This window comes from Embiotoca jacksoni, unplaced genomic scaffold (genome assembly GCF_022577435.1).
Source record: "Embiotoca jacksoni isolate LCO1_2020_lvr unplaced genomic scaffold, fEmbJac1.0.p SCAF_16, whole genome shotgun sequence".
NCBI classification, from domain to species: domain Eukaryota; kingdom Metazoa; phylum Chordata; class Actinopteri; family Embiotocidae; genus Embiotoca; species Embiotoca jacksoni.
The window spans coordinates 8080416-8106072 of NW_027185296.1; the positions used below are offsets into that span (position 1 = coordinate 8080416).

At 41.1% G+C, this 25657-nt stretch overlaps 1 protein-coding gene across 2 annotated transcripts; it reads right to left on the reverse strand.

Moving 5' to 3' along the window:
- Positions 1-2075: 2075 nt before the first annotated feature.
- Positions 2076-25657, reverse strand: kita (KIT proto-oncogene, receptor tyrosine kinase a). 2 transcript variants are annotated; one of them, XM_069150695.1, is made up of 21 exons: positions 25400-25657; positions 21333-21587; positions 20130-20414; positions 19833-19972; positions 19167-19338; positions 16898-17084; positions 16060-16175; positions 15692-15806; positions 13774-13958; positions 12270-12376; positions 11979-12105; positions 11333-11437; positions 10878-10988; positions 10568-10709; positions 10308-10402; positions 10071-10201; positions 9568-9690; positions 7392-7503; positions 7199-7298; positions 6875-6980; positions 2076-4685 (listed from the first exon to the last, which is right to left on the reverse strand). In XM_069150695.1, the coding sequence occupies exons 1-21, from the start codon at positions 25452-25454 to the stop codon at positions 4503-4505; spliced, it is 2952 nt and encodes a 983-aa protein (XP_069006796.1). In that variant the 5' UTR covers positions 25455-25657; the 3' UTR covers positions 2076-4502. The 2 variants fall into 2 exon arrangements, with proteins under 2 accessions (XP_069006796.1, XP_069006795.1); XM_069150694.1 differs by having other exon boundaries at positions 19167-19359.

The following is a 25657-nucleotide window of genomic DNA, read 5'->3' on the forward strand; positions in this document are numbered from 1 at the left end:
CACACACACACACACACACACACACACACACACACACACACACACACACACCCACCTACTCATCCTCACCCAACCATCGCTGCCCGTTCCCTCTGTGGTCTGTGTGTCTCAGAGCTTCTGGCTGGCAGGCCGCAGCAGCCCCCCTCCTCAGCCCTGACAGTGTGCACACAGGGGTGCATGTTTCCTGAGCAGCTTGAGCAAATATGGGAAGTGGTGGTGACCCGAAAAATAGCCCATCTGTTGCACCCATGTAGTCTTCCTTTTTCACCCCAATACATCCGTTAATTGCTAAATATGTGCAATAAAAAATAATTGAGAGACTTTTCATAAATATATCTTCTTCCAAGATAAATGAACCGTTTAGGGAGCGACTTGACATTTTCAATAAGTTGGCTAAAGAAGGACCCAGTCTGCGACAATACCTGCATTCAGCTCCCCAAAGGCGAGGGAGTCCAGTGGCTATTTGAATGTGCTCTAGTGTACATCAGGGTAACCCATTGCTATCTCCGTCACATAGTGGCTCGCTGAAAAAACTTTGGGAGATGGAGCATCACATGGCAAGGCCTGAAGCGTCACATGATACTGAGGAACATCATTGTGATGTGGTCAACGAAGATCTTTTAATAGGGGCCCAGAGGAATGTTGTTAAATGTTTCTTTTCTCTCGATATATTTATGATTAGGCAGTTTCACAGAAAGCTGAAGGCGAGTTTGTTTCTGGGTATTTTGTGGCTCGAACTCCAGAGAGGAAAGAGTGTTGTAAATGTCCCTGACATCGAATCTCTGTACTGGTCACAATGCACAAGCCACTTTCTGTTTCTTTCTTACCATAAGCTTTAAAAAAAAACAACAACACACATACATACACACACAGAGGAGGTGTTTCACATTAAACTGCCAGATTTACCGCAAACAGTGTTCGAAGGAGAGTGACGTGCTTAGCAAATTTACAACCCCGACAAGGAACCGCAGCGAGTTGAGCAACTGTAGATCCATATTGATGGGGGACTTGTTGCACAAAACACAGCGGTTACATCCATGTGTTCTACATTTTTTCTTTTTTTCTATTTTCTGATTAAATACGATCCAAGAGAGTCTACTTGTTTGGAGCCAGATCACATCCCAGTTTTTCTGAGGAAAACAATAAAAAGAGGATTTTCAAGAGCCGAATGGTGGCTTAAGTGCAAATGTCATTGTTAATGACTATCTAGTATGTTTGCTTCAACAGGGACATTTTTACTGTCATAATTACAAGAACTTTCAGAGCAGTATGCACCTGTTAGCCCTCGAGGAAACGTGGAGCCTCAAAGTCAAATTAGTGTTGTTTTAATAAAACAATGATTGTCATGCACATTTACAGGCCACAATGACTCTGCATTGCAATTTTAATTCGAACGATCCTGCCAGCCAGCCTCGAAGGTAAAATATAAAACACAAATGGTCAATAAATGTGTAATTCGTTGAAATTAAAATGGTATATTATGGGAGTGTACTAGTGGCCTAATTACTATAATACGACACAGATTCATCTCAGCCTTTTTATCCTTTACTCCTAAAACTTCCTCAAGTCTGACTAACAAACATCTCTGCTTCAATGGTGGGATTTCCTGCCCGTCTCTTATCAGTTAGATCCTGAAACAATGGTCTCAACCCCCGCAACTTTCTGACTGAAGGCTGCTTCGAGTGCTGCCGTCCTCCTCGTGGCTTTCCCCTCACGACCAGATGTTCTTTTCTGGGCTGGGGCCAAAGGATTAAGAGTGTAACAGGAAGAATGGCTCGAAAGATCAGATAGTGCGTTACCCATAAACGTATTTTACAAATCTGAGAGTAACCTTCATTTCACTGCCAAAAGAGTTGATCTGAATCATTTGTGACAGCTGCCAGAGGGGAAAACCTACAACAAGCATTCGTACCCAGGTAGCTTGCACTGCACCTGGAAAAATGTAATAATGACTTATTATAAAGGTTTCCATGCAAAATTCAAGAGATTGACCATCACCATACTTGCACAGTGTATCGAACATTTGTAGGACCAAAGATGCCATGAAAAAGGGGCTAAAAAAGTTGAATTGGGAATTCAATATACACAATTTTATTTACATTGACACATGTAACAGCAACACATCAAATTTACAGAAGAACTCTAATGCTTTTAATAAATATGCAGCAAAATGCAGGAAAGTCTTTAAATGTGATGGGAGCAATGAAATGACAAATAATCTCCATCAGTTTGAGATGTCTCCTTGGTGGTAGAATTTGGTGGTTTCATATTTCCTGATATTTCCTCGAATACTGATGATTAACAGGACCATTAGGAGCCGTTCAGCTCTGGCAGTTACCAAGCGAACTGGCAAATCTGGTTGAAACGAAAGATTAGCCAAAATAAAAAACATTAGCCAAAGTGACTCTCTTGATAAATGTTACCATGGTGACAGAGTCACAAGCAGCTTTTCTCCAGCTGAATCTACAATAGGAAATTTGTGCACACATAAGAAAATACAGCATAATAAAATTCTGCATTAATGTACCTTATCTTCATTAAGATAAACATCTTTGAAAGCATCGACGTTACTTTACAATATACGCACATTTATATTTACAAAAAGACAGCAGTAAGACTGTGGAGCCTAAACGACTTGATGAATCTTTAGTAGTGGCACCTCTTGATAGTAATTGTTTTAAGTATGCAATCACACAGACATGCACATGAAAGACGTGCATGCTCTCTCTCACACACACACACACACACACACACACACACACACACACACACACACACACACACACACACACACACAACCACGCACACATGTTCATCCACACAAACAGGCCACTTTCCTGGTGCTCTTCAGAACAACACCCACCGGTGGGAAGAGAGGATTCGTAAAAGGTCTGGACTGATACAGACTACTGGCTGAGAGGTGCTGAAAGTCCCATTTCTGATGGAGGAAACATCTGGACACAAAGAAGAGAGGGACTGCTGGGAAACCAGCTACTGGCCGGAGAACAATGAGATGACCGACACACCGAGCTCTGTACCCAGAGTCAACATCTGAACCGAGAGCACACGGAGACCCTCTGTTTTCCTCTGGCTCGTCACCTCAAAGGAACACTGCAGTCCACTTAATGGCATTTCACGTAAGCCTCGACTTTATCCATGGTATGTACTGTACAAAAGAGAACTACAGCGCAAGTATGGTTGGGTGAAAACGCACCAATTACCTGTCAGCCAAAACAGAAAGATTCCCATTTCCTGGTCCTTTGTGAAGGGACAGAAAGTGAAAAGCAGAGAAAACACACCTCAGAAATGGCAGTACCTGTCTCATGCTTGTAAACAAATATCATACACTGGATGTGGCCGGAGAGGAAGCAACCTGAAGAGTAATTTACATCTTTACAAGTGAGCTCTCTGCAGCCGTCCAGCTGTCAGAAATGACCTGTTTAAGGAACAAAGCTAAGACGAACACTAAGACTTACAGCCTTTACAGTCTTTGATTTTACATCTTGTCGTAGAGCAATGACTAGTATCATCACCTACAGATATGTACACATATACAGTCAACAAGCACATAAATGAAAAGCCAGCGTACCATATCTGAAGACATCTGTGTGTGTAGAGTAATCATGATTCATGGTGTGTGTTAATAAGGTCCAGTAACGTTATTTGCTCTCTAGGTAGTGACATCCGACATACAAAGAGCAGAAATGTATCTCCTAAACAACTTGAAGCACTTATGGACTCTAAGCATGGCAGACCATGCTGTCTAATAGCTTATATACCAGTGTCTCGATATCTCTGTTTAAATTGGCCCCCGAAAAGTAACTCCTTCATATAACATAGATCTGAACAGTTGGAAATAATACTGACAATAAAAGAGTAAAAAAGAAGAAAACAGAAAGAAACCCGAGCTGCATTATGTGGTGTATGGACTGATGTGAAGTTCAAGTGCCTCAAGTGCTTTTTTTTTTTTTTTTTCCTCCATCAATTGCAACAGCCAATCAAAATAGAAATGCTACATACATTTCCATGACAGAAAAACAACAAAGAATAACAAAACACAAAATGTAAAAAGAAAAAAAAAAGAAGAAAGTATCAATTATATATGGATTGTCCAAAAAAACAACAAAACCTTTATGAAATGTGTAGGAAAAACTGAAACAAATGGAAAATAATAAAACAGATAACAGTGTAATAATGTACTTAATGACAGCTTTAAAGTAATGGTTGATGTCCCTCCACCCTCTGTGGCACCAGGGCAGTTCTTTGCTGTGAGCAGGGGTGCATTAGTCCGACTGTCCTCCCTGTAATCACCAGGCAGTAACAGTGATAGCGAAGGTAAGAGCCTTTAGTCCGTTCTTTCTGTTTGAAGACGGCAAATACCAATCCGTCTGCGACACAACAAACGTTGCTGGTACCGGGGCGGTGGGCGGGTGTACTGGTTGGGTGGTTTGTGGCGGAAGGTTACAGGCACTTTATGAGGCAGCCAGACGAGCTGTGGGTCCTTACACCCGTTGCGCTCTTAGGGTTGTCCCCTCAAGGAAGACCTCGTGCTGGACCATTAAGGGCTGGGTCGGAGCGCTGTTATTGCAGGCTGAGTTGAGACGGTAAAACGCCGTGCTCTGAGAGCTGGGCTCCTCCCTGGCTCTGGGTGTCACTGGAAGCTTGGAGCTGAAGTTCAGATAAATCTAGAAGATAAGGAAAATGAAAGAGAGAGCAAAATCTATGAGGGTTGATATCGTACACTGTTCTAGTCCTGCACCTTCAAGTACGTCACTACAACGTCAGGGATCATCTCTTGGTGCTATTTTTCTCTCCTAACTTGTTTTATTATTTCTGGATGTCATTACATCATGCATATAAAATAAAAGAGGTTTTTTTTAAAAAATAAATTTTGTACATAATTATTGTAAATTATTAAGCCAGAGAAAAGCAGGAGACATTTAGCAAACTTAGCATGAAGAGTAGAAGCACAGGTAAATAGTCCAGTTTAGCTATACTTAAAATGCTGACTTAAAATGTAATTTGTTAGCTTGTGGTTCCAACATACGAAGTCGTGTGCACGGTATGCTCTGCGTTCAAGTGATTAAGTTGTTAGAGGACCGCTGCCAGGCAACAGCAAAATGGACGGCATCTACGGGCCACAAAGGCTAACAATTTAGCAAACAAGCAGGGAGGTAACGTAATGCAGGAAATACAAAGGTGTAGCGGGGGGAGAAGATGAGGAAACATGTCCTCAGATGTATTATTAAATTAGGAAGAAAAAAAACTACACGTCTAAAATACAATATTTAAACAATGAAAAATAACTTCCATGACAGCCGCTATTTCTGAAAACATCAGCAAACATTTCACAACTCATAAACTCAGAGCTTTCTGAAAATGTCAAGGTCTGAGGTCATGAATACCACAAAAGGGGTATTCATATGGACTCTTCTCATGAACACAATAAACTCACTTTAAGGCAGCACAAGTTTTGTCTTAACATTTGGAAGTTTTCCCACAAGAAGTGATTCAGAAAATGTCACGATCACACATGGATTGTGTGAGCCTCAGATTTGATCTACAGTGCCGTGATTATCTCAAATCAGACAGCATAAAAAAGGAGCAAAATAAGGATGGTGTTAATTACTTTTGGTTTAGCGGATAGCATATGGGACTGGTCAACGTCTTGTTGCTTGACATGTTGCTCCATTTATAAACATTTGAATCAGCATGTCATGCTGTAAAAAAGCCTGCAGGAATCACTTATTTATGGAACACTCAAGATATAACATACAGTACCAGTCAAAAGTTTGGACACACCTTCTCCTTCAATGTTTTTTTTCTACATTGCAGATAAATATTGATGACCTGGCCTCCACAATCACCCGACCTAAACCCAATTGAGATGGTCTGGGATGAGTTGGACCGCAGAGTGAAGGCAAAGCAGCCAACAAGAGCTCAGCACCTCTGGGAACTCCTTCAAGACTGTTGGGAAACCATTCCAGGTGATGACCTCATGAAGCTGATTGAAAGAATGCCAAGAGTGTGCAAAGCTGTCATCAAAGCAAAAGGTGGCTACTTTGAAAAATCTAAAATATAAAACATATTCTGGTTTGTTGAGCATTTTTTTGTTTACCACATAATTCCATGAGTTCCTTCATAGTTTGGATGTCTTCAATATTAATCTAAAATGTAGAAAAAAATACAAATAAAGAAAAACCATTGAATGAGAAGGTGTGTCCAAACTTTTGACTGGTACTGTATTTCATAAGACTGCACAGCTTTAAAGGACTTCTGAAAGCTGGAAGCCTGACGTTTTTATTCATTGGATATGCAACTTCTGTCAATTTATTTTGTTGATAGACATAAATATATGTTATGATGTTAAACTTGTTTCTGTTTTTCCTGTTTCTCTTTCTTTTTTGTGGAATATAATATGACAGATTATACAAATGCAGCACAAAACTACTGAGAAACATTCCCACATGAGAATAATTTTACTACACCTGTGCACAAGACATGGGTGGAGCATGGTATATTTATGATCATTGTTCTAGGAATTGTAGAAAATACTCTTTATTATGGTCTAGAAGGACCAAAACATTAGAAATATTCAGTAAAACAAAAATGAATATAAATCGTGATTCTGAGCAAGATTCTTTTGAAGAAGTTTCTTTCTCTCGCAAGAGCTTAATGGGGGCTTAAAAACAGTGTCAAAGGTATCTCCTGGACTTCATCTTTTTCCGCTTAAGGACCCTGGATCAGCTTCTATTTCACTACCTCATAATGCCGCTGAATGGCCAGTGATATCTTTTTGGTACATAATTCTCTTGGTATGTAATTTTGAACTTTGTATATTGAAAGAAAACAACATTTAAGTGTGGCAACCTACATGCTTAGTGGCATCTGACAGCTGTTGTTCAATCCTCTCCACGACCTTCCCGAAGGGGGGTCGGTTGAACGGGTCAGCATCCCAGCAGGACCTCATGATCTGATACCTGCACAGCAGCACACAAACACGCAAACACTCTCATTTGTCTATGGTCACTGCATGTCGTTTCTTTTTGTGTGTAGGTTGTTTTTCTGTTGTAAGTTCTACCAAAAAGTTTTTTAAAATCTCTAGTAAAGAGCCAAAAGCAACAGGATGAAAGCGGGCTGCTATTCAGATCCCCCGCACACACTCACATTTCACATCAACACCTTTTGCACAACTCACATTTCACTGGGTGCAAACTCTGGAGCATCCATTCTGTATCCTTCTTTTATCAGTTTGTAGAACTTGGCGTCCACGGGCATACCGGGATAAGGACTGTTTCCTACGTTCAGAAGAAATATTCAGTTATGCTGTGCACTTCTGAAAACACACAGAGAGCCAGACAAACACACACATAGTGGATGGAGAAACATACCGAGTGAGAAGATCTCCCAAAGCAAGATGCCATAGGACCACACGTCACTCTCAAACGTATACACACACTCAAAGATGCTCTCTGGAGACATCCACTTCACTGGTAGACGAGCCTGAAAGAAAAGCACTAAGTGAATAGACAGAAAGGTGCAATAAATCTCAATTTGAAACCCATTTGTTTTTACTGTTGTTTAGGTACAAAGAAAATCACGAGGACTGCTGGATGAACAGACTGTACTGAATATCAGGTATGTGCAAAGTAGGGAAAAATGCCAAGACACACATCTCACGAATTTGAAAGCTCACAGTCAGCTGTCCCCCCCCCACCACACACACACACACACACACACACACACAGACACACACACACACACACACACACACACACACACACACACACACACACACACACACACGTGTCAATGGGTTAGAGGGAATTCAGAAATACTTGTCACTCTAGCATCACAAACTCACATAAATGCCAGCAATACCACAAACCACAAACCACAAACCACAACAAAAACTAAAACATTTTGCCACAATATCTTAATGAAGGTGTTGATATAAGAACTAGCTTTTGGAGAAGTGCACCTTTAAGGTAAGCTATACTGTAAACAACATGAAGTTTGTCATCCTGACAGATGCATCAGATAACTGGAGTTACGCAACTGGAAATTTGCACCAGGAAAAAACAAAGGTATAGTAAAGGGAATTGCTGGTTAAATACACACCTCTGGATTAGGTTGCACCAGGTTTTCAAATTCATTGCAAAGTTTGTTAAGAAGCTCTTTTTTAAAAGTTAGTTTAAACCTCGTAATTTACTCAATTGGGTTGCACTACAAAAACTGTGCTTGGCTGAAACATTGATCAAATGAACTATGACACTATGTAAACAGAAAGTCACTCTAGCATCACAAACTGCCACATAAATGCCAGCAATACCAGTTTAAGAGGTTAGACTTTAAATGGAGCAAATCCTTTGTAAATGAAGGCATTGCTTTGTTTCGTATATTATTAACTGATTATTTTACATATAAATGAAGGTTATAAAACTATAAAACTACTAAGAAGGAGAAACTTTAGCGAATTAAACCAAATTTACTCATTAAAAAAAATGATTTACTTTGTATTTAATGAGAGAAGTTCAATGGGAGTCTATGGAGACGGAGCCTTATTGGAGCCAACCCCTAGGGTCCCCCGGTGGTATTGCACTTTATGGCACATCTACATTGGCCGAACTTGTCAGACACGGAAGCTACGGTAAGTTTTGTATAGAGTCTATAGGTAAATCTCTGTATTTCACCATATACAGAGTTTTAAAATTTGATGTCTGGTGAAACATTCCCACACTGGCCGGTGTATACTAGACATGCTCTATGGCTAGAGTCTGTGCACCAGAGACTTACGCTAGACTTATGCTCTGGTTAAGTTCCATGTTAGCTTGAATTTGGATAAAATATTTAATTAGTGTGGCTCTTCTGAACTTTTCAAATGGTACCAGACCAAATGGATCACATTTTTTAATTCTGGTTATGACACACAAAACAAATCATCCTTTGGCGGAGACTATCACATAGGCATATTTCAAGCGTTTTTGATAATTACTCCCAGTGGCAGAAGGAGGAGACAAATCTAATTTTGCTGACCTAAAATTAGCATAATATTATGCACATTGTGTTTTGTTTTGATCATGTAGCTTCCACATGCCATGTCACGTGTCAACCATTATTTATTTTACTCTCTACTTTATTCTTCACATCAGCAAGCTAACATTAGTTTTGTCAGTTGGGTCAGTTAGTGATGTAACGTAGTAGGTGGAAATGTTTAGTGACAAATGTTCTCTAAATAAGGACTGGCTTCTGAAACATCATTAAGACTAAACTGTGTGCCTTTGACTCACTACTTCAAAATATGACTGTATATTCCCTGAATTATTAACACACATGTAGATAAAAATATACATATATTTCTAGTGAACTGCAACAGTTTGAAAAAGAGAAGAGATTTTCTTGAACAGCAGCTCTACAAAAAAAAAAAAAAAAGTAGTGATGGGCTAAGCAGGATACGTCCAATAAACTAATTCATTACTTCACAAATTGATTTAGACAGTTCAAAAGCAGAAGACTGAAGGATGCATCCTGCATCTCATCTCTGTCACATAGTCAGTGCAGACTTACGTTGCCTTTGACTATGTAGTTGGAGTCTGTGGTGATGTCGCGGGCCAGGCCAAAATCACAGATTTTTGCCACTCTTCCTTGAGTCAGCAGGATATTTCTGGCAGCCACGTCTCTGTGAATACACTGGAAAAAAAATAAATACACCGTCACCTATCAAATCTGATGATACATGTTACATAAAGGACCAATGAGTTATGTAACGGTCATGAATGAGGTGCTTTTTCTGTTGCACTTTGGTACTGAATTTCCACACTTGAGTCTGTGACATGCAACCACTGACACTGATACATGAGCTCACTGGCCCAAGTAACTTTGCCTCCGCAACTGATAAATTTTTCAGCAGCATGCTCCAACACGCGTTTTAGATCCGTTTACTAGCTGTGGAAACATGAACCATGCTCTACGTTTAACAAAAAAAGTCACATCATCAAACATTAGTTTTATCCAAAAATCAAACAGAAGAGCTAGTGACGTGAAATCTGCACATTCAGGCAGATGCTCACATTTTTGGAGGCTAAGAACTCCATGCCTTTAGCCACTTGGTATGAGAAGCTGAGAAGGTCTTCGTTGTCTAGAGACAGACCGTCCTCGACAAACATCTCGCTCTCCGCATCTGCTTCAACGTAGGAGCCATCTGAGAAGACAATCAGGGCGAAGGTTAGTTTTCTGACTCGTTATTTCAACTGCTTCTTTGTGTATTTTAAGACAGAATAAATTCGATGAATGGCTGGCCGGCTTGCCTTTGCGTAGCGAGCGTCTCTTCTCAGAGGATGAGCTGAGCGGCGGATTGCTGGCAGCAGAAGGCCTCATGGTCATGTAGCCGTTCAAGCTGTCACTGTGAAGAGGAAAGGAGCAGTCTGGTCTCAGCTGAGCACTGCCACACATAAGCACACTGCTGTCCAAATACACTCCTCCTACGCACGTTCTGTATAGTAAATAGTACTCTGTTTTCTTTTCTTCACACAATCAACAACTCTTTACACATAAAAAAGAACCTGACCCGTCTGTGACTCTCTGTTGCATGACGTTGCGGTAGTAGTAGTCTTCCTCGAGCTTAAAGCAGATGTAGGACTCTCTCTTTCTGCGCAGAAAGTTTAGAAGGTCTCCAAAGCAGCAGTACTCTGTGATCATCAGAGTGGGGCCTGCAGACAATGAAACATGCCTCATGAGAGTCATTTTTCCAGACACATAACACTTCAGTAAAAAGCTGAGATGAGGAAAGTGACATCCACAGTCACAACAAAATCAATCTCTGAAAATTCGATAAACAATCTCTGAAGTTTGCAGTTTCGTTGCTAACGCTGCCGCACCTCCAACCGTGCAGGCTCCCAGCAGGTTGACAATATTCATGTGGTTTCCCAAGTAACTGAGGACTTTCAGTTCTGACATCAGTGCCTCCTTCTCTGTGGCATGAGCGCTTGCTGTGGAAAAAAAAAGGTACACAACCAGTTTTTAAAAAAAGGATGAGGCGAAATGTGAGCTCAAGTTTAGAACTATGATTACATACTGCGATTAGGTATTTGCTGAATTAAAGAGTGGGTTCAAAAGTAGGTTGTTGCCATAGGTTAATTCAAATAAAAGGTAACCGTTACATATGTTGCTCTAGCAGCAGAGTGCAAACCTCCTTATAAAAATATCCACATAATAGCTGCCTGTTTCTGAACAACTCCAGGCAAATTAGTTATTCACTCTAACTTTTATTACATTGTCAAAATAGCCACGCACTGCTCTCCCTCCTATATTTGCATGTGTCAACAGTGCTTACATTTGAGCATTTTCACAGCCACCGTCATGACTGAATCTGCTTTTGAGAGTCCATATGCGGTGGCTTCCACCACTTTCCCAAATGCGCCAGATCCGAGTGTCTTTCCTGAAGACAAGGAGACAGAAGCAAAACAGTTATTCCCCATCCTGTTTCCCTCCCACAAGTCGGCCCCATGCCAGTGTTCCTAGGTTAACACCTGTTTTGAGCCCCCAGGCTGTGTACATAGGCACCAGGACATGCAGGATCCTGTTTAAGGAGGTTTGTTGAAAACAACACCCAGAATATGTCAATAATATTGTGTTTGCAGTGAGGGAGTGGGGTTTCATCATTAATGAGCTGTGGAACTGGTTCGTCAGTAATGACCACAGACACGGAAAACAGAGCGCCTGTCAATCAGCGTGAAGTCGCCTCGGGGTGGCAGCGATGATGTCATACTGACTGGCTTTATTAGAGGGACTATTACTGAAACAAACCCCATTTATCTCTGCATCATGCTGCTCCAACAGTGAGTTACACCTCAGACATGACAACCAGGGCACTTTAGTGCCACAGTGTGTCAGGAATGACGGATTAATGGAATCACGGGAACATCGACAGACCACACGCTGCTGATCATTTTGATAAATTGGGAGTGCAGCATGCTCACCGAAACGCAAGTTGTTTCGAGGAAACTCCCACTGGTGATCGTATGGTAGCTGGGAGGGGTCAATGTACACATAGTTGTTTCCATGGATCGCCTCAATAACTTTCCACTGAATCTGGTATTTAGGCTTCTGGTATGAAGAGAGAGACAACAACAAAAAATAAACCAAAACATGAATTGCACGGTTACAAATTAACTCCTGGGGTTTCTGCACGCTCAGCTGTGACTCTTGTCTTGTCTCAAAATGTGATCAAAGAAGGTGTGCCACGCAAGGAAAGGGCAGCGCTGTTTTACCTGCATGTATTTGTAGAACAGCATGATGAGGATGAGACAGAGGATGCCTGCCGCTGACACGGAGCCAATTAGCAGAGGGGTGAACAGATCATGGGGAACTCTTCTCTCTGCAGGCAGATAGAGAAGATAATGTTTGATACTAGTGCGGTGATCGAGCCAATCGGAGACTCTTTTAATGATTTGTCATGTTTACACTCTAAATGACAAAGGAAATGCGCATTAAGGTAAGCCAGGGAGGGCTAAGTCACAGTGAAACTCACTTTGATCAAATAACAGCAAACTAATCCAATTATAAATGTATTCATACTGCAGACTTCTTTGATTGTATTCTTTCTTTGCAAATTTTGTACTTTGTTTTGTTAACTACTTAAATCCCTTTAGAGTATATTTGTTTTTACTGTACTGTTGTTGTTTTTACAGCTGTGTTGGTGAGTAATTACGTGTCAGTGTCCTGTTCCTTTGTGTCTGGCTGCTTGTGATGCCTTATTGTTTTGCTCCTCTGTACTGTGGGATGTAATAAGCTCTTTAGAGATAAGAAGCTTTCTCTCCACTTCAAATCTGAGAATGCAGAGTCTGCAGGAACTAATCCCCTGTAAACCTGTCAGTGGTTTCTAAAGCTCGGTGTATTCTCTGCTGCAGCTCACTGACACCTCCAAGCCTCCCACAGCCCCACCAGGCCCGACACCGCCAGGACTCCTACTGCGCTCCACACTCTCAGCGCCTCCGCCTGGTCTGCCGTTACTCTGTGAAGCACGAAAGAATCCCCGGGCACACGCTCCCAAAGGCCTGTCCTGCAAACACTCTCCTTCCTCATAATGCTCGCCCACATACCCGCTGTAGCCACAGTTAGCCCCCCGTGTCCCGCATAAACCTGGGCCTCCAGGCTCAGGCAGGGACAATGCTGCTGTACTTTCAGTTCCTGCACTCGCACCACTTTGAAAACATTGTAGAGCAGATGGGGAGGCCGTTACAAGAGGGCGGATTTGGAGTCATAAAGTAAACAATGGACTAGAGCTAATTCCTATCTGTAAGTGACAACATCGTATCGTAGCCAATAGTGTTTGAGATAGCATCTCTTCCCTCGTGTTTACCTAAAAGATTATAGACGACCAACATTGAGTAGTAGGAGCACATTTATGGGTTAATCCTTGAGGAATTATCCCAAGTGGGGTTTACTGAGGGGCACAACCATTAAGACAACTAGAGCAGGGAGTCACAGGCAGAGATTTTAACATCACTGGGATTATTGTAAATAGTTTTAATGAGAATAAATATAGGTGGGAAAAGATTTGCAATCTAAAAGTAGAGATTTTTACATGTTTGTACTCTTGTGTTGTTGACCCTGCTGTACTTAAATCTAATCTGAAGGTGAGAGCACGCAGAGGATTACATCAATTCAGCAACAAAACATGCGACCGACAGGCACCAACACCTCCCTTAATTCCACGTGACTCCTATCCAGACTGCCCGTATGTGTGCACGTACGTATGTGATTTCAGCTCACCCCTAATGGAGAAGAGTGTGTAGGCTTGCTCTCCCTCCACCGTAGCCACGCACTCCAGAGTAGTGAACCGTCCCCTGCTGACGTTCACCCGACTCTCCACCTCTGTCTTCCCGAACATGGGGCTGAATAATGTGATGGTGAGGACATTGCGCTCCTCCTGGGTGGCATTCACCTGCTGGGAGCACCTGAAGGCAGAAGATTATTCATTGTTGACAAAGGGTTGAAGGGATCACCGAGATATTCAGCAATTGTCTCTGGTCAGGACACCTGAGCATCTCCTCCCTGTGTCTCTGCAAGAAACACATTCCTCACCTGAGCCATGAAAATAGCTTGTGAGCAACACAAATTCACAGAATATGCGAAACCACAGAAACACGTCCTCATATTTCAGTATACTGCCGGCAGTTGGTTTTGCCATATGTCAAAATAATAGCGGAAAATTCCTTCTGCGCTCATGAAACAAAGAAGAAACCATAAAGAGCAGCTGTTCTGCTCTCGAGTCATAGGCTAATTTAGGGCACAATACTTCCTGTGTGTGTATATACATTTTCGTGCCTGTAATGCGTGTGCATGTAACAGGTATTAAGTGGACGTGATCAGAATTATAAAGTGACTGGATAAAGTTTGGATTGTCACTTATGATTCATTGGCTGTGCCGTTCGGGATTGGTGTTGCTACGGCAACCAGGTGCTCCACCTTCAGGCACACTTTACGTTTGACAAGAGATGAGCTGCGTTTAGTTGTTTCCGGGCAGATGTCCCAGTCCCCTACCAATCACAAGTCAACTCCTTCCAATTGCCTGTCACATGGAGGGTTCATCTTATCACTGTTAACCAATCACAAGTCACCCCCATCAAATCCCACAATCCCACATTCCACCGTCATCATCATTCCTGACTCGATCCAATATGTCTTTAGTGTGACCTTAAAGACCCTCGAGTTGCACCTTGTGAGTTTTGTGGAAGTATGAATGTAGAAATTAAACTAAGAATAAAGTATGGATCTGAAACTGGGCGGAGGCCTTGAAATAAATAGGCGGTGCTACGTGCAAACAGAGGCAGAACAAAGAACCAAGACATTTCCGGAGCTGCGATAAAATTAATTAATCAAGCATTAGTGAAAGACAACTTTAATCTGCAGCTGAACACTCAGATATGCATGCCGCACTGCCATCGCAAGGGACATTTGTTTGCAGGCATAAACATGATAATTGGATTGCTTCAGAGCATTTTGTTTGTAATATAAGACACAACAGAGCTACTTTCAATTTTGGTTTGGCAGTGTTTCTTTAACTTAGTCAGTTTGTAAAACAGATGCCCAATCTGGCTGATAGCAGTTTCCAGCCAATGTGATCACTTGAAGCTGAAGTTCAAAGGTTCAGCACAGTTATTGCATAATAACCAGGCTACTTTGTTTTCTCTCTGGTAATGAGTTTTTTTTCTTTATAACTGGGTTAAAAATTAAGGAAACATTTCACTTATTTATCATATTGATAAATGTGAATAAGGTTTGTCATTGGTTCACTTTATGCATTGTATCGCTCATTCCTGTGTTGCTCCTAAAGCCTTTGAAAAGTCTATTCAAATTAAAGCCTTGATAAATTGTGTCAATCAGCATTAATGTTGGAAAACAATCAGGAAAACATCCCGTTTATTGGTTAATAATCATCAGGAGTATGAGGGTGTGGTGAGGTTAGATTTGAATGACAGTTCTCTGGCAGCTTATTAGCTTGTTGTTAATATATTTTAAAATTTAGCTCCACCCACAAAAAACTGTAGGAAAATCAAAAACAAAAACAGATATGGAAAAATCTTTCATGCAAAACAGACAAAATGGTTGTAACTTTGGCAAAACATACTGCTTTCATGTACAGTAGATAACAAAAGCTGAAGTTTTTCAGAAGCTGTAAACATCTGACCTGACATACGGCTGCTCACAGTAGTACCAGGTGATCTGGGGGGCGGGAAACCCCTCAGCCACACAGCGTACCTGTCCGTCTACTGGGCCCTCATGAGACACAATCTCAGGTTTACCTGGTAAACAAAAGTTAATGTCACAATATGTCAGGTAAGAATTGAATAAAAAGCAGCAGAGAGATTATTCTATTATTTTATCCATTTGCAATAAACCTCAGTGAGATACAGGTGCAGATAGTGGTGAGGGTGGAGAGCTCATTCCATACAAAGAAAAGGTAAATTCCCCCACATACTGAAGATTAATGCAAAGTGGGGTAATGAAATTCATTATGTGTCTTAAGGGAACAGAAAGAAATCTGAGACAACTTACTGAGCACGAAGATGGTGAATGTCTGATTTACTGATGCGTCACCGTTGGAGGCTTGAAATGTGTAAACTCCGCCCTCTGACATTTTCAGTCGCACCAGCCTCAGCTCGCTGCTGTAACTAAACATGAAATAATAACATTTTTTAGCATGAATGCCTCCATGGATTTTTCAGAATCTATAATGAAAATAATTTTTGCTCATGCTTTAATTGTGCCGAAAGAGAAAATCTACAATCTTACAATGACAATGATCATTTAGTCACACTCAGTGCAGCCTAATATTGTATAGATATTATTATATAGATATAATATAATATACATATGCAACAGATGAATAGACTAATATCTCTTATCGGTCAATTTTTTTTTAAATCAAACTATAAAGCTACAGCAATCTTTAGTCAATCACCTCAATCAATTATTTTCTAGTTATTGATGTGGATTTATTGATTACCACAATCAAAAAGTTTTCAACAAATGTGTCCCCCCATATAACATTTGTTTAAGTGAATCACAAGTAAGACTTGAAGGTCACATCCTATTCTTCCCACATTAACAAAAACGTTGAGGGTGGGAAACATGCAGGCCTGGATTACACTGTATACATCTGCTGCACACTGCAGATGTCATGGTTTGAGTTCCTGTGAAAGCCATTTATAATCTGACAGTTTTCATTTCTCTAGAAACCTCTGGGCGGGGTTCAGCATTTCAGCTGCCTTTCACAGAGAGCTGTGACCTGTAGCCAACCCAAAGGTGCTAAATTCAACTCAGTGAGTGTAATGAACATTTTTATCTGCAGGGTGAGACCGGGTTAGCGTAAAGCATGTGTGTGTTGTCGCACCTGTATTCATTACTGTGCGTGGTAATGACATGGTCGCTGTTGTTTCTCAGCTTGTGGGCCATGAAGCTCCAGGAGAAGGTGTGCGGCTTTGGATGAGCCTCCATGTGAACTTTCAGGGACAAACTATCACCTGAGCGGACGTGGATCGTTCTGTTGTTTGTGGGCGTCAAGATGATGAATCCTCTTTCTGAAAAATAGAAGATAATGTTGCAGAATTTGCAGATGGAAAACTATATTCATTAGAGCCTGAATGATTGAACTGGTGCTGGTCTTGAGACTAACTGGTAAATCAGAGTAAACCAACACATGCATTTGAGGACTTCACAGTGGAGAGAGACAGGGCAAGACAAAACAGACTGAATCACTCCACATTTTGTGTGTATATTTATATCAGGAGTCTGACATTTTAGGAAGCATTTTTGTTTACTTTGGCTGGTCGTTAATGCAGTAGTTTGATATCACTCAATATATGGAAGTTAAATTTATGACTTAAAGAAGCAGCCAGTTAACTTAGCTTAGCATAAAGGCTGACGGTAAACTGCGCTTATTTGCTTTCTTGTTCTCTTAAATGAAAAGGTTAATATCAATCTGTCTGTGGTCTGAATATAAAGCTAACAATGAATATAATTTATAATATATACAGATGGCCAGTAGGTTTATCTTAGTTGGCTTGGCTGTGATCAATGTTATCTCACACATAAACCTAAGGATTAAAATGACCATTCTGCTTTTTTCATATGTATATCATTGTTACAACATGCCAGGTAACTAGCAGCACGGTCAGGAATGATCAATTATTCTGTAACCACCGTAAAGTGGGACGATAGGTGGCGCTGTTGCATGGATGTTACTTTGTACAAGTGGTCGCTGTCATTGATTTAATTCGGTCATTAAACCCGTATTTCCACTGATGCTACCAGCTCTACTTGCTTTTCCTGGTTTTTGTTTAACACTGCAGATAGTAGCCAACACCTCATGAAACTTCTGTCATCTTCAAATTCAACAATTGTGAAGGATTTTTGATTGATTATTGGGTCTCCCTGTCTCATCAATCAGGTCTCTTTGTCTCATGAGGTCATTATGTCCTCTCGGACTTTGTCTTGCCATAAAGCAGAACTGTCACAGCTGTAGACGGAGACAGTTTAGTGTTCCAAGGTTAACCAAGTAAGGATGAGGGAGACGCCTCTCCCTGTCTTCAAATATAAAACATGAGGGACAATGTTAACTGGACCGGGGACTGTAGGAACTCAGAGATGAGTTGACTAAACAAATTTTAATTTGTCACTCTGTCTCTCCTCGATTGAACGTCGCTGTTTTGCCACCTAAGGTGTTCCTCTTTGACTTCTTCACTCCAACTCCACTATTTTCCTCAAAACAACAAAATCGCTTTTCACTTCTACAAGACCATTCCACAGACAAAAACTGTGGATAAAGTTTGGGCTTCGTGTCTCTCCGTAGGACTTCAGTCGAACAAGCACAACATCTCAGGGCCGAGCTTTGCTCTAAATTCAAGTCCACTTTATTGTTTTTTGGTGGGCGGGGCTGGGGGGAACACATTGATTGGGGGAACAGAGATTAACACAAGAGCAGCTACTAATAACACTCAGTCTGTAAAAAACAGCTTCCAGTGATGCAGAGACGGAACACAAACTTCCGCGAGCGTGCCCCACCAAAGAGAGAGAGAAAGTCCATCGCACTGTGGCAGCTTGTGCCGTGCAGTGTTTTCATGCCACTTTTAAATGTCAGCTCAGCTCACTAAAGGTAGGGCCAGGAATACCATCCACGGACAATGGAAAAACCAATAATAAGCAAGTAGAGTCAGGCCGAGCAGTTACTGTCAGTGGAAAAGGAGCTTAAAAGTGGCAAAAGAAAGCTGAAGTGACGACATTAAAATGCTGCATATTTCTGTTTAATTTCCAGCCACAGTAGGACAAGCTAAGCCAAGCTAAGCTAACTAACTTCTTTATTTTTTTCATTGTTCAGACACAAGAGTGAAAAATCTTCCCATTGAGCTCGAGAAGACCACAGATGAGCTTATTTCCTAAAATGTCATACAATTCCTAATGTATGTATTTATTTTTAAAAGTTGGTAAACTTAGAGCAGCTGTCTGCAAGGTTGTCATTCAGCACAATAATTATATGCCTTGACTGCCACATATGAGAGCCTGTGATTGGTTGAATTTGATGATCACATGTCTTTTTAACTTTGAAAGCCAGTTAAATTTCCGAGCGCAGCTTAAACTACAAGCAAATCCGATCATTTACTCACCGTAAACATCGACCCACACTGACTTGGTGCTGGTCCCTTTCTCATTCCTGGCCTCACATTTGTAACTCCCAGCGTCTTGTGGCTGCACCGCTGCGATTTGCAATGCGGCGCTGCGCATGTGGACGAAGTGCTCCGTCAGGATGTGTGAAGCACCGTCAACCTTTGCTGGTTGCTGTGGATACCAGACGGCACCCTGTCAACGCCCAGAGATCTCTAGAGATTAACCCCGTCTGCATCTCTATCCTTGCCAAGCAAACAATGACACAGACACACAACCGCCTGCACGTGAGCACGCACACACACACACACACACACACACACACACACACGCACACAGGACAGGGGCGATCACACACTTACGGTAGTCTGCAACGTACACACCCAGCTAAGATCCTGAGGCTTAGAAAGCATAAACTTTGACCCCTTTCACTCTTGTTCATTAAATCAGAGAACAGGTAGACACAGAGAGAAAACTCTTGAGTAAAAAGTAAACCAAAATCTACAATTTACTTTTACTCAGGTTTGTTTTTGTGTTTGGGACACTAAAGGTCAATTTGGGACCAATACACAACACTTTCAACAAGTCTATACACAAAACTGACTCCACAAGTTGAATCTTCCACAGACAGCACAGAACACAGAAAACACAAGGCAGAGGGGTCTCACCGAGCCAGGCGGGGTGACCCACTTCACGGTGATATCTCCGTTAATGTTGGTGGTGTTGCAGATGAGGAATAGACTCTCATCGCGGGTAAGAATCACTCTTCCAGAAGGGTGCATCTCGATGATAGGAGGAGCAATCGGTACTGGGAGGAAATAAACATACATGTGCATGTCAGATTCTTGACTTTAGTAGAAATGCTGCACAAAATAAAAAAATTAATAAAAAAAAATACGACCCAAAAGATTTGATTTTAGGCATCCAAACTCAACCATGCACTGCACACAGGCACACCATTTTACCTGGTTTCACTATCAGGGAGTAGTTATTTGACCTGACCACCTCTTTCACAAGTGTTCCTGTGCACACGTAGCAACCTTCGTAGGCCTTTTTTGTGTTGTGGATGATGATGCCTTGCTCCAGGCTTGCAGAAAACTGGAGACCAGAGGCCAGAGCTCTGCTGGAACATGTTTCCAAGCGCAGATTGTCCAGACTTGGATCGGTTGCCAGGCAGGGGATGGAAACAGAGTCTCCCTCACGAGTGAGAATGTTGAACACCATTGATTTTCTGAAGGGATTTTCAGGATCTGCCAAAAAATTAGATTGCACAGGTGGTGTCAGGGCTTGTAAGCGGGGCTGCACACCGAGTTTTTGAAGCTTCATAGCAACATTTTGTCTTGCTCTCTTGTTGCCAGTCGACTGTTGTTGCTGAACAACTGTTGCTGTTAATCATTAAAAGTGTTTAACTGGCAAAACACGGGATGTGCATGGAGTGTTACCTGCCTTGTGAATATTGGGATCTGTAGTATTAAAATACACTCTCTGTCATCATGGTGACCATAGATGTTGCCAAATCAAAAATCACTCAAATCTTAAAGATTACAGATATAAATCAAGTTGTACCAATTAAATCAAGTTATTTTTTTTTTTTAAACAAGCACAATTCCCAAGAACATGGGTTGATCTGCCAACATGATGAATGCCTGTGGTTGTGTTTTTCAGGTTTAGTTAACAACAGAGGTATCTACCTTACAGTGGTAAAATAACTGACAGCTTGAACCTCAACCATAAGGTTCAAGTATACTTGTAAAAGACTTCTGTAGAGTTCATCATCAAAATGTAGTATTTAATGGGCTTCCCAAGAAGCGGTCACTGCTTGTTGGATTTAAGGTAGATGGGGCATCCTGGGGTGAATGATCAACAGATGATTTCAGCCTGCAGGGATGGCAGGGGGCCCAGAGGATGTGGGGTCGCATAGAGGAGGAAATACAATAAAACTCAGTCATGCTCTCAATAAATAGCTTCAGTATCTACTGTACCTGTCTGGGCATAATTACAAACACCTTCTTCTACAAACACACCCACACATTGTGCTTCCTGTCAGTGAAGTGAGAAATGCCAAAAGATTGTGTCTGCTCTTCCTTACAGTCTGTTTCCACCTTCTCCACATTTCAGTCCTCTTTTTAAACCAACAATCTCACATACATGTAATAAATCCAAATTACCTTTTACGTAGACATAGATGGACGCTTGCTCCTCGGAGCCCTCCTCCAGGCAGATGTAACGGCCCATGTGAAGGGGCAGAGCCTTGGAGATGTGAAATGTCCACATCCCATCGATGTCTTTCGCTCTCAGCGTCTTCGGCCTGTCCTCCCGCCTCCACTGCGTCTTGGTCTCCCCATGACAACGCAGGTCGAAGGGTCGGTTGAGCTGAACGACAAGGTAGGGCTCACCAGGGGTTATAGTTGGCTTGGTGCTGCCTATAGTGGGATAGAGAAGGAATTCAACTGCATATCAAACATATCAAATTTACAAATAGCCAAATATGTTGCCGAATAGCCTCATTTTACCACACATTCTTGGGAGAGTGTAAATAATCATGGCTTGACTTTGTTGAAACACTGATGTAAATTCAAAGGCTTAACAGACAACAGTCTTTTAAAGACTTAACATTTTTACAAATATTTAAAATAATTATTGGACTTTAAAGGTGAGTTTTGTGACAGGAGTAAAATGTTCTGACCCCTGTGAAGTCCACGTCTTAACATATACAACCCCACAGGATCCCTCTGCATTACAACAGCTTAAAGGTAAAATCCCTGATGCAAATGTAAACAAGCGGATCACTCTTGTCAAACTTCAAAACAGGATTTGTAGCCTCCCTGCAAACAACTTGATTAACCAGCTTTTTGATTCACAGGACAATTGACAACACCTACATAAACGGTTAAAACAGTGGATCTCAACATGTATTTCTTGTGATCACCTAAAACAAAGCAACCTCTACTCGTGACTCCTCGGCACAGGTTGCAAATGTAAAAGGCCAACTATCAGTGGTTCAAGGGAAGAGTTGGTTCTCATCCACATACTTGTGATGTTAGTAAAACAACTGTTATCAAACATAACTATACAATTCAGTTTGACTGTTCAAATAAAACAGATTCTACCTTTCATTTCTGCCTTGATAATGCAGACCACTGTGGAAAGAGGCCTGGTGTGACAACAGGCATTGCACCCTCAACCTCTTGACATTTGAGCAGAGGTCTGGAAATCAGTGGTGGAATGTAACTAAGTACATTTACTCAATAATAATAATAATAATAATAATAATAATAATAATAATAAACTTTATTTGTATAGCACCTTTCATACAATAAATGCAGCTCAAAGTGCTTCTTAGCAAAATAATTCCATGCAGTGTTTCACATAAAAACAGATATAAAGGAACATTTCAAAATATAGAAAAGAAATAAGATAAAACAGATAATGTATGTGCATAAGAAATAGATACAAAGCATAAGAAACAGATCAAATGCATAAAAAGGAATACAAGTAGTCTTGATTTGGGTCGTTCTCTAGGATTCAATTTATGATATGACGTTGCGGAAAAAACAGTTGTAGCAGTTGTACGCCTTGTGTACTTTTCTAGAACTTTACTTCACACAGTCTATAATATTACCCGGTAATACCCTAGAGATTAAATCTCCTTTTCTGCTGTGGTCTTACTCAAGTGTGCAACTTTTACGTATTTGTAATTTAATTCAGTAGTTCCATTTCATGCAATGGTATACTTACACTACTACTTTTCGGAAGCTAATACAATAGTTTTTGCTCCACTATATATGTCTGACATCTTTACTTACTTTTCAAAATACAGTTGTGAAATTTTCTGATAAACTGAAGGATTAAGTGTTCTTTAATGGGTTGAGAAAATTCTCCTACTTTTCAAGCCGAATAAAATATTTAAAATCGCACTTGAATCAGCTGGAAAATGCATAATCACAAAGCAGAAAACAGGACTGTTTTTCTGACACTGTTGACTTTTTCGAGATATTTAGATTTTACAGGACAGCAGCGCGAAAAACACATGATGATCCCATAGAATATAATGCATTACTCGAGATTAAACTAGCCAACAGAACAAAATCTGCACAATTTTATACAACTACACTTGCAATATTGATCTAAAAACATGATATATGATATGAAACCAATGACATGGAGCTTTTACTAGTTTTACTTTAGTTACAAAGTAAATTTGGCTAATAATACGTACATACTTTTACTTAAATAAGGTGCAAGTAATGCAAGACTTTTACTTGTAGCGGAGCGTTTACAACTTATTATTGCTACTTTTATTAAAGGAAATGACCTGAGAGCTTCTTCCTCTACTCCTGTAAATACAAGGCAAAGGAAATATACCACTTCCTGCTAAATGTAAACATGAAATTCCTCCTGTATTTTAGCAGTCATGGTATAAAGTAAAATGGGTGTGGCTGTTTTCTAAACAGGGGAGGTAACCCAAATATCTAATCTGCTGCACCAACTGAAAACAGGTGAGGAGAGTGAATGAGTAATGATGTTTGGATACCATGAGAAAACATCATTTTCTATATTGAAGCCATTTGTGGTAAACAGTGCAGTAGTGTGGCTGCAGCTTTCATTGCAAAAACACTGGGAGTGTGTCAAACAGGGTGATGGTGAGAGAGATACTCTCTTCACCATCCAATCCACACTGCTAAAAAGAAATCAACTTCAGTGTGCCATTGACAAGACAGATCGGCCATGAAGGGAGACGCTATTGTGAAAAGGGTGTGGTGACATGAAAGACTTGAAAGAAATGCTGAAATTGGTCAAATCACAGAGCAGCAAACAGCAATGTTTCTTTTTACAAAGACAGCTCTGTTTGGACACTTTTCATGGGGCTTATTGCATAGTGTTTGCGCAGTCCGTGCGTCCATGCTTAAATATTTGACTAACAACTGTGGAATTTAACGGAAAGCTTTGGTGACCAGCACATAAAAAGAGGCTCTACTAAACGTGCATGTGTTGTATTGTTTAATGAATTACGTTTGTTAATTCATTAAATCATCAAAGGGCACATGAAAACAGTTGATCAGGTCTGCACCATGCGCAAACTTCATGGCGTGCCTTATATTGCATCACATGACAGGTAAGCCTGAGCACACTGCCTGCGAAAGTGGCAGTCATTCAAATTCCCTGATGATATCAATATGACGTGAAGATCAACGGCCTCCCGTGGGCGCTTTACATGTTGTCAAGCTGTCGCTCAGACGGAAATAGTGGCAGAAAACGAAGGCCACCTGATTCCCTCCACCTCCTGACAGCCATGAGGCTGCGTGCAGGCGCACATCACAAACTGTTTCCACACAAGATTAAAAAAAACAAAAAAAAAAAACAGCTGACTTTCAGTGATAAACTCCCTTATTAACCGACTTAATGCCTCTTTACTACTGACATCTCAAATAGAAAAGAACAGGCAGATGTGTATAAAAAAGGGAGTGAAATTATTATTAGGTGTTTATGGTCCTTGACCTCTGCAATTTAGAGTCTGAAGAGGATGCCAAGCCATAATAGTTGCAATGTGTTTTCGAAATTCATCCCCAGAGCAAAGCACAGGAAATTAACTAGGTGTGGAGAACTGTTTTAAACAGTTTCGTGTTGAAGTCACACTTGACAACTTTTATCCAAAAAAATGAGAAATTACGTAAGTCTGCTGAACACTCCTGGATATAACGTTGCAGCGGCTCGTTTGCATACTTCCAAGGAATCAGGAGTTTGACGGTTATGTGCCGCTCGTGCAGCAGGAAAACCGCTCGAACCTCGTCTTTATCGAGCATAACACGATCAAGAACTGTCTTTACATCACCCCATGGATATCATTCAGCATCACTGTTTGATTACTTTTGTGTGTGTGTGTGTGTGTGTGTGTTAATGCCGCCCTGCTTTTTTAGTAAAACATACATTATTAAAAGGGCTCAGTATCCAGAGTATCCACTTTCCTCATTAGGTTTCTGTGACTTCAGGTTGTCTTTAATCAGCAGCCTTCAGATCGGACTGCTCCAGTTCCCAGAACAAAGAAAAAGTACAATGCATCACGAGGGCGATGCGGAGCAATTCAGTCCGCAATATGTGGATTATCTTTATATTATTGGACTAAAGGTGGCTGAATGGTCAATAAAATACAATCGAGCTTGTCGTTGTTCCAAAGAGAACAGCAACAAGTTGCCTGTGTAAATTGGCGCATCAAGTGCAAAAAGCGCTGCCTTACCTGGATGGAAGGTTAGCTGTAAAAAGACAGACAGCAGTATCCAGTGGTATTCCATAGTTATTATTCCATGGGTCTAGCTGTGAAGGTGAGCCAGTGCCTTTATGGTGAAGATAGCTCTACTCTACTGGCCGGGCGCGTCGGAGTTGTGGGAAGTTGATTGCGGGCTCCGACAGGGACGCACTTACAACTCGTTAAAGGCACAGATGCTCAGTTCAGCTCGCAACAGCAGCGGCCGTCGCCTATCTGCAAACATGCTGT